General features: G+C 36.9%; 1 protein-coding gene across 3 annotated transcripts in view; it reads right to left on the bottom strand.

The window, feature by feature from the left end:
* LOC132159474 (ceramide synthase 2-like) overlaps window positions 1-5301 on the bottom strand; it is a 32472-nt gene extending 27171 nt beyond the window's left edge. For all 3 annotated transcript variants that reach the window (XM_059568996.1, XM_059568995.1, XM_059568994.1), the window contains exons 1-5: window positions 4956-5301; window positions 3414-3593; window positions 1711-1828; window positions 702-820; window positions 549-606 (exon numbers count right to left, since the gene is read on the bottom strand). In XM_059568996.1, coding sequence (XP_059424979.1) covers window positions 549-606; window positions 702-820; window positions 1711-1828; window positions 3414-3593; window positions 4956-4963 — 483 coding nt within the window. In that variant the 5' untranslated portion in view covers window positions 4964-5301. The remainder of the gene's footprint in view (window positions 1-548; window positions 607-701; window positions 821-1710; window positions 1829-3413; window positions 3594-4955) is intronic.
* Window positions 5302-16074: the final 10773 nt, after the last annotated feature.

The following is a 16074-nucleotide window of genomic DNA, read 5'->3' as shown; positions in this document are numbered from 1 at the left end:
AATTATTCCATGTGAATTTATATGTTTGAAAGTTCTGCGTAAAATGCACCCATTTTTATTCATTATATGACCAATAATGTTTGTGTATGAAGTGTATTAGATATTAAGAAATGCAAAAAATACAAATACAAATAATTAAATCAAACAAAATAGTATCAAAAACTTTATTTGATGTTGGATGCCAGAATCAACGTAAAAAAGAACTCTAGATGAGGTCAAATAAACCATGTATGAGTCCACATTCTATTGATTTGTGCTTACTGGAGAAAGTGCAATACCTGCAAAGGTAAATTTCTCAAATCCTTGTGGAAAACAAAGACTTTTGAGACGACAGTTACATGAAATTATGATTATATCCAGTAGATGGCAGCAGAGGATCACTCATTAGCTGAAGTAGTACAGCGATTAAAATTAAATAATAATTGATTTAATATTTTAAAATACTGTTACATTTATTCATTGCTTTTCGACAGAGATCCCTGTGATTGGCTACAATACCGAACGCTGCACGTTGTAACGAGAAACCCCAGCTTAATGGAGATACTCACGTTAATGAGCGAGACGAGACCAGCTGAGAACGCGATGAGATAAAACACAAACCTCCAGCTGAGGAAGCACACAGGAAAGCTCATGTTAATCAAATGCAAACACAATCAATCGCAGACGTCTGCTGTGAGTTTTAGCAGACTCTAGAGGCTTACGAGGCTTCACAGAACTTCCTGGTGTTGCCGGGTCGGTCCTGGTTTCGGCGGAGACGCAGCCAGGTCTGGATCTGATGCTGAGTAAGTCCACAGTGCTTCTCCAGAACCAGCAAATCATTCTGAACAAACACAGACACGGGGAAACTAAAAGGGTTTCTTTCCATTTTACTTTGAAGCTAATTTAGTGATATGTCAAAATTGGCTGGTATGCTAAAAGTAACGTTTTCTAACTATTATACTGTATTTTTTTATATATATATATATATATATATATATATATATATATAAAACAATATAAGCCCTGTAAATTAAATGTTCAATGAATGTTAAAAGTAAAGTTAAAAATAAAAAATTAACTCGCAATGTCACAATTTTTTGCTTTAAATGAAAAAAGGAATACAAAGGACATTTATTCATTTGTTGGTTGATTTAATAATTACTGAAACGTAAACTCTTTAAATGTTTTTGTAAATATTTAATGATGTATTTTAATGTCATTTAATAGTGATTTGGCCCTCTATAATAATTTTATACATAAAAAGATTGTTTTTATATTTTAAAAACTATAAATGTATTATTTGTGTATCAAATTTATATATATATATATATATATTGTTTTTCTGTGTATGTGACTTATATAATAATATAATATCATATATATATATATAAATGATTACCTTAATAATGTATTAATTACCTTAATAAATATACATTATGTATCATAATCATTAATAATTATCTAAAAATTACATTATTATAAATGTTGAATATTATAATGTATTATATATTATGTATATCAATATTGTAATGATATTGTCAAAAAAATTGAAACAATTTGTAATGATTTTGTAATAATATAATTAATAAGTAAACAGTCCCATTTAATTAAAAAGGGCCATTTTACCCAATGTTTTTGTGCATGTTGTTTTTGTGGATCAGATCCTCAGGTGTGGATGTCCAGTATTAAATCACACGTCACAGAGGGCAGGCGCTCATGTGACTCACTAACCTGTGACGGTTTATGCTTCTTCTGCAGGTAAAACACCTCCAGCTTCGGGATGGGTGTGACACGCACCCAAACCCTGTCCCGGACGCCCAACCACCGGCTGAACGGCAGAGCCACAACACTGCAACACACAGACAGAGACAAATGTGACTCACACAGGTACTCAAGGGTGCGACACCCGAAACCGTCTGTAACTCAAGATCTATAATCAAGCACAAGACGCTGTACAGCGAGAAGTGGCCAGTTTTGATGAGTTAATGGCAAGAAAGGGAGCGATGTGAAAAACAGCTGGCATTGTAAAACAGAGTCAATCATGCCCTTTCTGCGATATATATATATATATATATATATATATATATATATACACAGCAGGTCTGCACTTGACTCGCTCCTCCAGACCAGCAGAGTAACTTCATGACTCTGTAATATAAGAGTGAATAAACAGCCAAGAGGTCAGATTTCATCACATAACCAATTGAAATAAGACAGAAATTAATATGACCTGTGATATGCTGTGTAGCCCCGCCCACCAGAGAATGCCATTGGTCCATAACAATGCTGTTCATTAAATATTAAATAGCTTCTCCTTGTGTCACGACACACAGCGGTTTTGCATCTATTAAAATACACTGCACCTGCTTAAATTAATTCTCACTACTGTAATGCAAACCTGTTTTTAGATTTTTAAGAATATTGTCTTAATAATAATGCACTTTAAATGGTCATTTTAATTATACTGAAACATGATATACTCAACGTAACCCTACAAATGAAACAAAACGGTGTCAAGCTTGTGCTTTAGTGAAAACGCAACTCAAAGATAAAAATTTAAAATGAAAGCAAACTAATGTAAAAGTTGTATTAATTAATTTGTTTGGTAAATTACTAATTACTAAAATACATTTTTGCATTTTTAAATAACTATTAACTATATAGTATTATAATAAATAATTAAAATATGTACTTAATAAAAATTAAATAGTATTATATAGTACTGCTTTATATATGTTTTATACGACAATGTTAAAAATATACATATTTTTTTTATAAATATGTATGTATATATATATATATATATATATGAGATTAATATTATGAGAAATGATTGGGAAACGTTTAATCCAAAAAATACACGTATACAAAATATCTACATATTTATATTGTAGATAAACATTGAATGTGTGAGTGTCATTGTATAAACTACATGTATATAAACAACATACATCTATATTAAAATAACTTCTATGCATTGTATAATTTCCTAGTTATTTCACTTGATTTCCTTTCGAAACGATTGTTTCTGAGTAAGATTTGCCCATAACAAAAATAAACACAGATTTAACAAACATTTCTTTAATAGAAAAAATAAACAAGTGCATTAAGTATCCAGTCGCTGCAAAAGCACAATGGACACAGTTTAAAAACAGCAGCCTGCACCAATGGTTTTTGTCACAAGGAAATATTGACAACAAAACCGTGGGAAAACAATGCTCTATATTCATTCTGTCAAAACTGACACACTAATCCACAGCCTCGATCATTCAGAGACAAACTGTTGAATAACACATCCCGGTTAAAGTTAAATAGCATCCTAAGCGCACTAAAGAGAAAACCCAAACGGTGTATTAGTAACCCAATCCGCTAGTGTTTACAGTAATGATACTGTTAAAAGGTGAATATACAGTAGATGTAATACTGATAATCACCTTTCGAAGACGAACCGCAGTGCAATAAAACCCAGGGTCAAGGGCAGGGAGATGAGCAGGTCTCGGGGTACGGGATGCCGACCTCCGTCCGCCGTCCCTTCAGAGATGTGTTTCCATGTGACGCCAGGAGGAAGCCAGAAATCCTGCCTCCACATCCACTGGTTCACAAGTTCCTCTAATCTACAAACGGCAAAAAAGAAGGTTAGCGCTTATTACAGCACATAAACCATGAACAGATCAAATTCGGTCAGCAGTAGACAAACTATCAAGTAAACAACAAACTCTCATAACAGTAACAGAATGGTCCATAATGGCTGAACTACTGATGTTGAGCGTTAAGAAATACAGAGTGATATAAATACAGTGAAATACAAATACAGTGAGTTTAAATAAAACTAATTAAAATAAATAGATGTGTTTTCTGAACAGTCATTTAGGCCCGCGAAGGGTTAAACATGCTGTGACGTCATGACTCCAACGCGATTAGCGGTCACGGTTATATTGACAAGTCAAGTCAAGTTACCTGTATTTATATAGTTATGTTTTTTTTAACAAAACAGATTGTGTCAAAGCAACTGAACAACATTTATTAGGAAAACAGGTTAAACAAATCAGGCTAGATTGCAACAAAATACTAATGACAGAATTTTAATTTTGGGGTTGACTAACGTTACTGCTTTAAAATATCAATTCTGAGAACTGGACGGATGAATTTATTTAATAAAACATATGAAAATAGACAATATTACCAGAAATGTGTTTTGTTGGGTCCGCGAGAGGGTTAAACAGCCTCCGTGACGTCAGGGCTCCTCAGAGATTACAGATCAAACCGAGTATTTACAACAAATCAAGCGAAACGGCAATAAAACTATGCATAGACGACATAATATTAGTCGTAAAACAAAATGAAAACAAGCCAACTCGCTCATTAATCTAGAAAATTGGTCAAAATTGTAAATTATATCTAAAATACAAAATTATATCTATAATCGTCTAAAGACACAGCCTTGTCAATTTTAACACAAAATGCTGCTTTAAAACATACATTTTGAGCACTTGCTATATGATAAATACAGCACTCCGACAGGTGAGTTTAAATAAAATAAATAAAACAGAGAACATTTCCAGAAATGTGTTTTCTAAACTTTAATTTAGGACCGCGGAAAGGGTTAACGGGTCTCCGTGACATGAAAGCGATTGACGTTTTCAGGTTGAATATACTGTACACATAAACAGATTAAATCGCAATAAAATTATGAATAGAGGCCACAATGATTTTAAAACAAAATGTAACGGTAGAAAAATATAAGCTCACTAATAAATCTAGAAAAGACGTCAGAAATCGTCAAAATCAATTATTATTCATGATTTATTACCAAAATGTAGTAAGAACTATAATAACAGTACATTTTGTTATAAAGGCAAAAAACAATGAGAGAAATGTCGTCCGTATACGGCTATGTTATCTAAGTGCCGAATTATTATGTTAGTGAATGACATACGCGATTATAATTATCATTTAAAACGTGGTTATTACGTTACCTGTCCATGGTTCAGTGATGGAGAATGTCGTGTATTGATTAATGCAGGACACAGGCCTCTTCTTCCTCTTCTATGCGTCTTTGCGTTGTTTATTCCCACTCTTCAATGTGAGCAGCATCCAGCGTCATTATGATCGCTCGAGATCTAAATGAAAACAAACGCTCGCGCTGATTCTACCGGCGAATATTCGAAGGAATGCGCGCGACCCGCTCCAGATGTCGACATCAACTCACATCCACCACATCAACCTCTGTTTCCAAGTCTTTCAACGGCTTCCAAGAGTAAAATAGGTCGTGCATTTGTTCAATTATCCCAGAGCCGAGAGAATCCAAGAAAACGCTTTTAGCAGCAGATCTCCTCCGTGTTTCTCTCCATCAGGGAAACATGTTGTAAGGTGCTTTGCTTTCAACAAATCCATGTATAGTCGCCCCCTATTGACCATTAGATTAACATATGATCTATCTATCTATCTATCTATCTATCTATCTATCTATCTATCTATCTATCTTTAGTTGTATGTATTTTAATTGCATATAAATTGTTCCTATATTTGGATAACAGAGTTTTACCATGAATACTAAACTTGAATATCTGTCAATCAATTAGAAAATTAAACAAGATTTGTTTGAAATACACAACCAGGTTTATACCATTATTATTTTGATTCAAAACTCTCAATGGCACGCATACTTTCCCCTTTTCCTGTTATATGTTTTGCCAAGAAAAATTACCAATAGGTGAGTAAAAGTTCTGCCAACTTCCAGCACCATTTAAGAGAGGAATGTACGTCAGTCCTGTCCGTCTGGCTCCTTACAATGAATCTGTCTGTTTTCATATCAGCCGGGATTTCAAACGGAAGAAAACAGCCCTTATGTTTATTAATAATTCTTTGCAGTCTCTTGACGATCTCATCTCTTGTCTGTTTCAGGATATTGTGCACAGCACACGAAAACACAATTTGCACGGTTCATTTCTTCTTGTCTATGTTCCATCTAATGACAGTCCTGTAAAATGCATTGCATGTGTTTTATCTGGCTTTTAGCATGCATGTTATCCCAGACTCCAGGGCATTAAATCTAAATGCAATATATGTGGCCAAAAGCCAATGTATGCATTGCAAACCTTCAGGATAGCCTTATTATGTATAATATATTCTCTGTATGTGAGTTTACATAATGCCAGCTGTTTAGCTTCATAATGCCATTCGCTGCATTTTCTCTCTACTAATTTAACCTTATATCTGATTTATCAATGGTATTTAAATAAACTCTAGCAACTGCCTAGCAACCAGGCAAAACACTCTAGAAACTGCCTAGCAACAAGCCAAAACACTCAAGCAAGTGCCTAGCGGCAGTCAAAAAACCGGCTACTATAGCAACTGCCTAGTAACCAATTCAAAACACCTTTGCAAGTACCTAGCAACTAGCTATTTAGCAGCTGCCTAGTGATTAATCCAAAACTCTCTAAAAACTGCTTAACAACCAGCCGAAAAACTCTCACAAGTGCCCAGCAACCAGCATAAAAACAGCCATTGAACAACTACCTAGCAACCAGCCAAAACATTCTAGCAGCATCTAGCAGCAATAAACCAACACCATAAAACCCAGCAACCACCTAGCAACACCACAGCAACCAGCCAGTAATACTACTAGCAAGCACCAACCAACCACTCAGAATACCCTAGCAACTGCTTAGACATATAAGATCTCAATTTAAAGAGGTGAATCTGCTTTGTTGTAAAGTTCAGTATATACTTGCAAAGTATAAGTTGCAGCCATGAGCTTAATAAAAATAAATAAAAAAATACAAATAAAACTTGTGGTCACTTAGAGTAAAGGTACAAAGCATAAGTGTTTTTTTTGTTTGTTTTTAGTTTTTGTTCTGTCAATCCCATCTCAGTTCAGCTCACATGTCTGAGCTATAATTGAGAGAATGAGAACTGGACGTGTGCCAGGCTGAACCTCTAACAGTGCCAGCGATTCGACCACTGAGAGCACTCGGCTGTGGTCTCCCTCTCAGTGCCCCTCCAACGGCCGACAGCAACAGAAGCAGGGCAGCAGGGCACACGGCCAGGGACGCCGTATTTCACAGCATAGCGAGAGACTTTCCCATGAGATTCACTCGTGAAATCACATTTGACCTCATCTACATTCTCAATGTACTACTGATTCAGAACCAGGCAAAACAGCAGTTTAATTTCACATGTTTGCCACAGGAAACCACCTAGAACAACATAGAAACCAGCCCAAACACTCTAGAAACTGCCTAGCAACCAATCAAAACACTCTAGCAACTGCCTTGCAACCAGACAAAACACTCTAGAAACTGCCTGGCAACGAGTCAAAACAAAATAACAACTGCCTGGCAACAAACCAAAACACTCTAGCAACTGCCTGGCAACGAGTCAAAACAAAATAACAACTGCCTGGCAACAAACCAAAACACTCTAGCAACTGCCTCTTGAACATTCCAAAAAACTCTAGAAACTGCCTAGAAACCAGCCAAAACATTTTAGAAACTGCCTGGAAACCAATCAAAGAACTCTAGCAATTGTTTCTGGGTTGTTCTAGTTGGTTACACCTAGGCTATTGCTAGAGTGTTTTGGTTGGTTGCTAGGTTGTCCTTGGGTTCTCTGTTGGGTTGATAGGCAGTTGCTGTTGTTCTAAATGGTTTTTGGGGTGGGGGGAGTTGTCTGGTTTCTAGGATGTCTCAAGCGTGTTAGACTACAAGAGTGTTTTGGTTGGTTGCTAAGTTGTTCTAGCTGGTTTCTGTGGTTCTCTGGCTGTTTGCTAAGCAGATGCTACTATGTTTCGGCTGGTTCCTATGTTGTTCCGGATGGTTTCTAAGGTTTTCTTGACGGGTTTCCAGCATGTTCGACTACAGCAGTTCCTAGCATGTTTTGTCTGGTTGTTAGGTGGTTCAAAATAGGTTACTGGGGTGTTCTGGCTGGTTAGTGGGAGTTTTTTAGAATGTTTTAACTAGTTACTAGGTTGTTCTAGGTGGTTTCTAGGTTTTTTTTCTGGTTTCTAGGCCATCTCTGGAGTGTTTGACTACAGTTGCTAGTGTTTTGTCTGGTCGCTAAATGTTTCAGGTTGTTTTAGGTGTTTTTTGGGGGTGTTCTGACAGTTCCTACAGTGTTTTGGCGGGTTGCTAGGTTGTTCTGTGTAGTTGTTAGAGCAATGCTAGATTGTTGTCAGCAGCTTTGTAATTTTTAGCTGCTTATATCCATTTCATCATTAGGCATTAGATTATTTCAGCATGCTTTGCTTTATCTGTGTCATACAGAAAATTAGCTTACCTTGCAGAGTAAATGTACAGAGTACTGCAGGAACAGTATGAGTAGTATGGTAGCATGCTTTTCTGAACAAAAGCCACAGGTTGTTTTTAAGAACTGCAGGTCTGCTAGAGTTTCAGCAGAGGGCGCAATGTCACATTTGTTAAGTCACGTTTCTTTGTTGGCAGTTGCAATCACTGCATGAAGGGTTTGAAAAGACCTTGTTGTTTGGCTGTTTAGTTCATGATATTGGTGAATAACACAGAAACAAACAAAATTTCGGTGGTGAGCTGTGTATTTATCTGTAATGTCATGCCAAAGCAATGTGTCTGATTCTGAGACTTATTTGGTTTTTAAAACAAACAAACAAACAAACAAAGAGACCAAAGAGGAGGAATCAATTCCATTTTTCCCCCCTTCATCAAGAAATTAATTTGGACACAATCTAAACGGATATGACCCAGTTTTGTCTTGAATAAAAGCTATTTCAGACCGGTCCACCCTCTCACGTTTCTAGCAAATATTTCCATGTCTTATCCTTTCTGCGGAGGCACCGAATGTCTTGTGGAGGTGTTGAAAAAAGAAACAGGAACAGGGAGGTGAAGTTCATAGTCCTTCTGTCCCAAATAAATGAACCCTACTTAAACAATATAATGTTCAATTATCAAATAAGAAAAAATGAGCAGCAAAAACACCCAGAAACCAGCCGAAACACTCTAGCAACTACCTGGCAACCAGCCAGAACAACCTAGCAACCTGACAAAACCTTATAGCAACCTAGCAGCCGTCCAAAGCACTACTTAATGCCTACAAACCAGCTAACAGGTAACATTTTCACAACATTCTTTAATGCACTTCCTTGTATGGGCAAGCATACCTGGCAATAAAGCCCTTTCTGACTCTGATTCAAATAGCAACATGTTTAGAGCACTCTAAACACCCTAGTAACCACACAGCAAAAAATCCAGAGTGAAATTAACTCCGCTGGGAGTACATGTGAGACCACACTCAAGAGTGTGAAAGTGTTAAAATAGGAGTGTTAAATTAACACTGAAGCAGAGTTAAAGTTAATGAAATAATTAAGTGATTAATTGAGGAATAATTGACCATTATTGACAAGACCTGATGTTAACATACAGAATCAACAAAGATGAAAATCACTATTTATATGTCACCATTATAGTGGTCAGTGTTTGCTTTAGTTGGGCTCTTGAGCCTTCCTTTTTTAAAGTCAGATTTGGTTTGGCTGTTACAACTGAATTGTAACAAAACAGACAAGAAAATCAAAACATGGGAATTTTACCTGAATCACCAAACTCAATTAAAGCCTAAACAGATTTGATTGACCTCATTGTTTATAACAACCCTGTTATTGTACAGTACCTGGTAATTAAAAGGATTTCTTGAAAGTTGTTCTGATAATTAAAAAAAGCTTGTTTTAGGCACACACATATACATCAAAAATGAGTGTAGGAATCTCAACAACGGTGACAAACAGCATATTCAGAAAAACAGAACAACTCTAAACATTAGAAAACAAACTACTAAATGTAACATAAAAATCAATAATAGAATAGTAAGAATAAAGGAAATTACTGAAACAATTCAGCTAATAATTTATTCATGCCGCAATGCATCATGGGAGCCATGGATGAATTTTGATAGGTGGCACCCAGAATGCACTGCAACATGCTTTTTTGATTTTCACCATTGTTGAGATTCACAGGTTGATTCTTGATGTTAGGATGTCTAACTGAAAGACTCTTTTGAAATATTTTTGAAATAACAACTTTTAAGAAATTCCTCAGATTGTATTCAAAATGCTGGAAATACTTTGTTGAAGAATCATAGAACTGCAATAATCAGCAATGTAACTTTAACTACGTTATTCAGAAATAACAATAGTCTTTACGTGTCCATCAGTTTTATAACGCAGTTATAACAGCCAATTAAAAGCTGACTTTAACGTTTCAGGGGTCAAGAGCCCAACTAAAGCAAACACTGACCACTATAATGGTGACACCATTAAAATAGTGATTTTCGTCTTTGTTGATTCTGCATGTTAATACCAGGTCTTGTCAATAATGGCCAATCATCCCTTAATTAATCACTTAATTATCTCATTAACTTTAACTCTGCTTCAGTGTTAATTTAACACTCCTATATTAACACTTTCACACTCTTGAGTGTGGTCTCACATGTACTCCCAGCAGAGTTAATTTCACTCTGGATTTTTTGCTGTGCATATACCAACTTGTTAAATCTACCTAGCAACATGATAAAAACACTTTTAAAGCCTAATGCACTCTAGCAATCAGCCAGAAAAACCCCAGAAACCAGCCAAAACATTCTATCAACTCCCTAGCAACCAGCCAGAAGTCCCTAGAAACCAGCCAAAACTGAGACAACCAACAGCCATTGCTATAGCAACAAGCCAGAAATGACTAGTAGCTGCTAAGATGTGTGACAATCTCTCAGAACCAGCTGTGAGTTTGAATAAGTGAAGCTGGTTTGTGTGTCACGGTATTTAAGGATAATATTTGTTTTCTTCCACCTTTCTATCTCTTTTCAGCTCAAGGGCCATCTGTTTATGGTTTTAATTAACAAGTAAACACTGGCATAAATCACATACGTCATATCTACTGTTGAGGCACAATAAACTTTCTGGTGGTCGAACACTCATTTAATTTTTAGAAGGCCATCATGCATCAAATTGACTTAAATTAAGGAACATTGTAGGTCTGTTAAACAACAAACATCAGCGCACTCTGAAATCCTTACAGACAACAGAGATTTGATTTAAACATTGAGAAACAACAGTTCAAGTGGCAGGTCAGGTCACCCGGCGGCCATCTTGCTAACACCTCTGGACAGCTGTTTATTTATTGGCGTTCAAGTGTAGTTCATACTAAAATCCCTCTAAACACTAGTAACTGCATAGCATTTTTTTGTCAATTTAATGAATTGAAAGTGTAGTGTTACACTTTAGGCACCCCACACGGTGATTCAGAAACACATGCTGTTCAGACATGCGGCACTCAGGTTTGGTCGTAAATGTTCATTGGTTTGCTCAGAGAGAGACCCGAGCGGTTTTCCAAGTCTGTCATTGTCCTCAGATGATCTCAGGTTTGCTCTGTGTGAGATCATTTCATGAATGATTATCAGAGGCCGGTAATTCTGTTCCAACTGCATCATCTAAAGACACGCGGGTCTGCAAATAACAGCCACCATGTGTTGAAACCGAGCGGCAACCTCCTGCTCTCTCTCGTGAAGCCAATAAGGAAGTGACTAAAACTGTAATTCATCGACTGGCCTCTTGAGGCTGGCTCAAAAGGCAGTCAATCCCATCGACTCCCCATGTTAAAATGCCCAACTTTACAGCAGAAAAAAAAAAACATGTTTACAGCCTGGTGCAAAAGTTTTTTTCGGTCTATATTGCTAATTTTGCCCTTCATGACAACTGTGAGGGGGTGATTTTTTTTTTATAGCTCATCCGTTTAAATTATATAAATCCTTAAAGTTCTGCATAATTAAGGGCGTGGCCACTTGAGTGACAGGTGGATTGCCGCTCCTGACACCACCCTTGTGCTAGGTGGGCGTGGCTTAAGCAACCAGCTCCCGCCTTTTTGCCCATTTTCGATTACGCATGACGAGCGGTGACGCTCTGCCCAATTTTGGTTTCAGAAACTCTCTTCGGAAACCTACGGGTGACTTCACGTACACTACGTCCATGTGTGGTCGAAACACACTTGTGTTACGAGGATGTTGCACAGAGGAATGATTGCAGTCATGAAACGGCTTTCTGGCACAAAGTCTTTTTGGTCAACATTCAATGTATTTCTCCATTAATACAATGAATGAAGACACTTTTGTAGAATTAAACAACATAGCAACAAGCTGAAACTACTCTATACACCCTTGTAACAACACAACGTGTTAAAACCACTCTAAACTTCCTGGCAACAACACTGCAACATGTTAAAAACCCCTCTAAACCTCCCAGTATCCACATAGCAACATGTAATAACTACCTAGCCCTAGTTACAGCATAGTAACATGCTAAAGCCATTCTAAACGCCTCAGCAACCATATAGAAACATACTAAAACCACTCTAAATGCCTTGGTAACCACATAGCATTTATAGATTTTAGCAGTTTCATATTTAAATGTGCATTAGGTACATTTTTCATTGTCGATAATAGAACCCTACCTAGATTTGGCAAACACGTCTTTGTTGAACTCATAGTTACTAGTAGGAAACAAGGCGTGGAAATGTATTCATCCAATAAATTTATCCCTGTGTAAACATTCAGTAGCAAAACTGATGACACAGGTCAGAATCTTAGGATGATATGAACAAGAGTACAGGGGATTAAGTGTTTTGAAAGTGAATCCTGCTAGTGGGAGACAAGTAGTCTTTACATGTACTCTGTTTTTGCAGAACTGAGAGACGACTGTCTAGGGGAAACTTCCATAACGAATAAGGATAATATCAATACTGTAATGCAATTTGGCAAAGAATGCTGAATGAACGAACAAACAAACAAATTAATGAATTAATTTATTTGTTTATTTATTAATTAATTATTTCTGTAAAGTAACTGACAGTATATTCCAATGTGAGTTTACTATATATTTTGTTGCTTGGTTTTTTTACTTTCTAGTGCTTTTCGTCTACTGTAAGATCTCTTTACAATTGTGTATTGAAAGTTTTGACTAGCAAAAGGATTCCTATTTCTCAAAAGTAGGTTTTGTGCCAGTGTTTTCAATTGATGTCACTAGTGTTCTCTAGGCAGTGAAGTAGTGTGTGTGTATTTGACAGGTTTGTGTGTCCAAAAGGCCAAAGTTTGAGTCTGACAAAAGAGAGCATGTTTTTGGCTAAAGTATTTGATTTTGACCTGGAAGACTGAAGTTTGCACAAGTTGGTGTATAGTTTAGAGATTGTGTTTATAGTTGTGAGAAAATGGTAAATTGCTTCATGTATTGTGTGTTTGCAATCAAGAAAAACTGTAAAAAAATAAATAAATACTAATATTAATAAAATACTACTACTACTACTAATAAAAAAATCGAATCAAATCAAAAAAATGTTTTTTCACATCACTTCATCTTTTTTTCAGCAAATAATAATAAAGAAAAATATGTTTTATAGGACTGTTTTTTTATTGTTAAGATCTGCTGTTTCAGTATCGACAGCTGCGCTGTTCTCTAGTTTGGTAAATCCCTGCTGTATGGGGTGGGATGTGAATTGGTGACTCAAGAATACTTAGAAATTGCATTAGATAATTTATTGTGCTGAGTTCATTTGGCTGCCCTTGGCTTTCCGCTGGGGGTGGATTACCTCAGCTGTTATTGAAAGGTGCTAATCATTTCCTCATTAGCGGGTACACACAATATTGAGATGCTGCCCTGCAACAAAGGTCCAGTTGCCAACTCCCTAGCTCACAGGCAAACCTCAAATTAATGGCATAGCAGCAGGACGCAGTATCTATATCCTGTCCCATCTAACCTGCAACCACCAACTCTTCTTTGTGGATCGTTTTAGCTTCTAGTAGTTTCCAGAACGTGCCTGGTCGCGGTCAGAAATTCACCTCACTTCATTGGCAGTAGACTGTGAATATCAAGAGGGCCAAAACTGAAATGTAACTTTTATATATAGAAGATGAAGATATTAAGCCATAATTGTGAGTTAAAAAGTTGCAATTAGAAAATAAGCCACACTTATGTGAAAAAAGTTCCAATTGCGAGAAGTAGTCACAATGCTGAGATAAAAAGTTGCAATTCAAAAAGAAGTCAAATACAAGAAAAAGTCAAAATTGTGAGAGATATAAAGTTGCAACTATTAAAAATCACAATTACCCACATATATAAATAACTTTCCATAAAATACATCAACAGTCACCAGTGACAAACAGTAATATTTAACTACGTATTTCACTACAAAACTGGTGCCACCACTATACAGTTTAACACATAGCCATCCAGACTCATCCAAAATTTCAAACCCATTCAATCTTTCTCTGGAATTTGGTCATTTGAATGCAAGCCACACTTAAACTCAACTCAACAGAGCGAGAAGTCTGTTTAGGCATCTGTTTGAAAAATCACCTCTCTGTGGCGACCGAGAGTGAATTTCGCTGAGGAAGAGTGCATTCCACTCCCATTTTAAGGGGCCGTGCTCTGCTACATGTATCCCATGCTGCACTGGGCCTGCTGTGGCTTCCAGAGCCAGCAGAGTGCAATCAAAAGCCAAACTTCAACAACTACCAGATGGCCGAGATCATGTTTGAATGAGACTTCCCTTTCAAGGACCACACACCTTCTAAAACAATGGTTGTTTTCTTAATGTTGCTAATATTAATGCCAGGAACAAGTCAAAAATCTCCCAGAACATGTCACTGGATGGATGTTGCTCTTTTGGAACTTTTGGAAGATTTAGAGGTCTCAGTTATGTTTCAACTTAAATCCAGTGAATTCAACCCAAACAAGTACAAACAAGGTCACATGGAAGAACAAACACAGAGAAAGCAGATTCTTTTACATTTCAAATTCATCTCAGATGTTTCTCCTAAAATAGTTTTATAAAAGTGTTAGGAGAAATAAAATGAATGTGGCTAGCAGCTCAGATCATTTGGCCTTGAGAGAATTTGATGGGAAATGTCATATTTAGATCTAAGACTGCAGACTTGATTTTGGAAATCTGAGCACTTTGAGAAGTTGGAAGCTTATCTGAAACTTTAGATGAGATGCATTTGGGGCATCTCACTGCCATCAGAATGAACTGCAATACTGAGATCTCATCAGTGATTTTTCTTTCATATAAGAGTGTTATTAACATAATATCCCAAAAACAATACAAATGACTTGTTAGTGTGACTGTATAATACTATAACAATGGCCTAGCAGATATTGGAAGGTGATTAACTTCATAATGATCCCTGTGTGATGCATCTAACAGCTGGTTTCCCATCTTCCCATCAGTGGAAGAACGGATCCACCCCCATCTGCAAACTCCCAAACTCCCTGACTTCAAAGCAGTCGCCTGGGAGTCCTGTGATGGTGCCGTTCCTTTGATTGGTGATTATTTCCAATCAAAGTACTATGTATGTAAATTATGTAGAATACAACAACAAAATCTCTGATTGTATATTCCAGGCTATTTGCACAGTTTATTTCCCTGTGACTGTGCTTGTGCTTAGTCATTATACGTGTGTTTGCACAGGGGTGTTGGCGGTTTTGATGTACTGGGTTTCCTGCATAGTTGTCAAGAAGCAAGCAAACACAGCTGGCCACCTGATTGACTCTTAGCAAAACTGACCCTCTACAAAATGGCACCAAACGTGACCACACAAGCACAAATCTAGAGTGAGGAGGGGGTGAATGGTTTTTGGACCCATTTTGATGTCTGGAGCATATTATTGTTGTTCTTTCATGGACAATCAGTATCACTCGGAGCTATTCATTCGAGTACAGGTATGTGAAAAAGTACAGATTCCTATACTTAAGTGCCAAAATTGTGAATCCACAAGCTCTGACCTTTCATTCCTGTGCTATGAGGCATGTTGCGTTAAAAACAGCTGCAGGAAACGCCGTAGACCGTGGGTACAGGTAGGATGTTCTGGTTACCGAGCTGTCGAGCATCTGTTCTTCCCGTCCGTAATGATATTCCAGGCTGTCTATCCATTTGTCCATGGTACACCTGCTTTACTTGATATTTACACCCATAAAAAAGGCTGTTTGGTGCCATTCCTCCAGCGGTTTGTTGGCTTGTGCTGGAACTAGTCATTTAGGGCCGTTAACCATTATCTATCAAGGGTGCTATTAGAAAACGTTGGGTTTCAAGT

This window comes from Carassius carassius, chromosome 16, assembly GCF_963082965.1.
Source record: "Carassius carassius chromosome 16, fCarCar2.1, whole genome shotgun sequence".
In the NCBI taxonomy this organism is placed as follows: Eukaryota; Metazoa; Chordata; class Actinopteri; order Cypriniformes; family Cyprinidae; genus Carassius; species Carassius carassius.
This window is presented reverse-complemented; position numbering and strand designations above follow the sequence as displayed.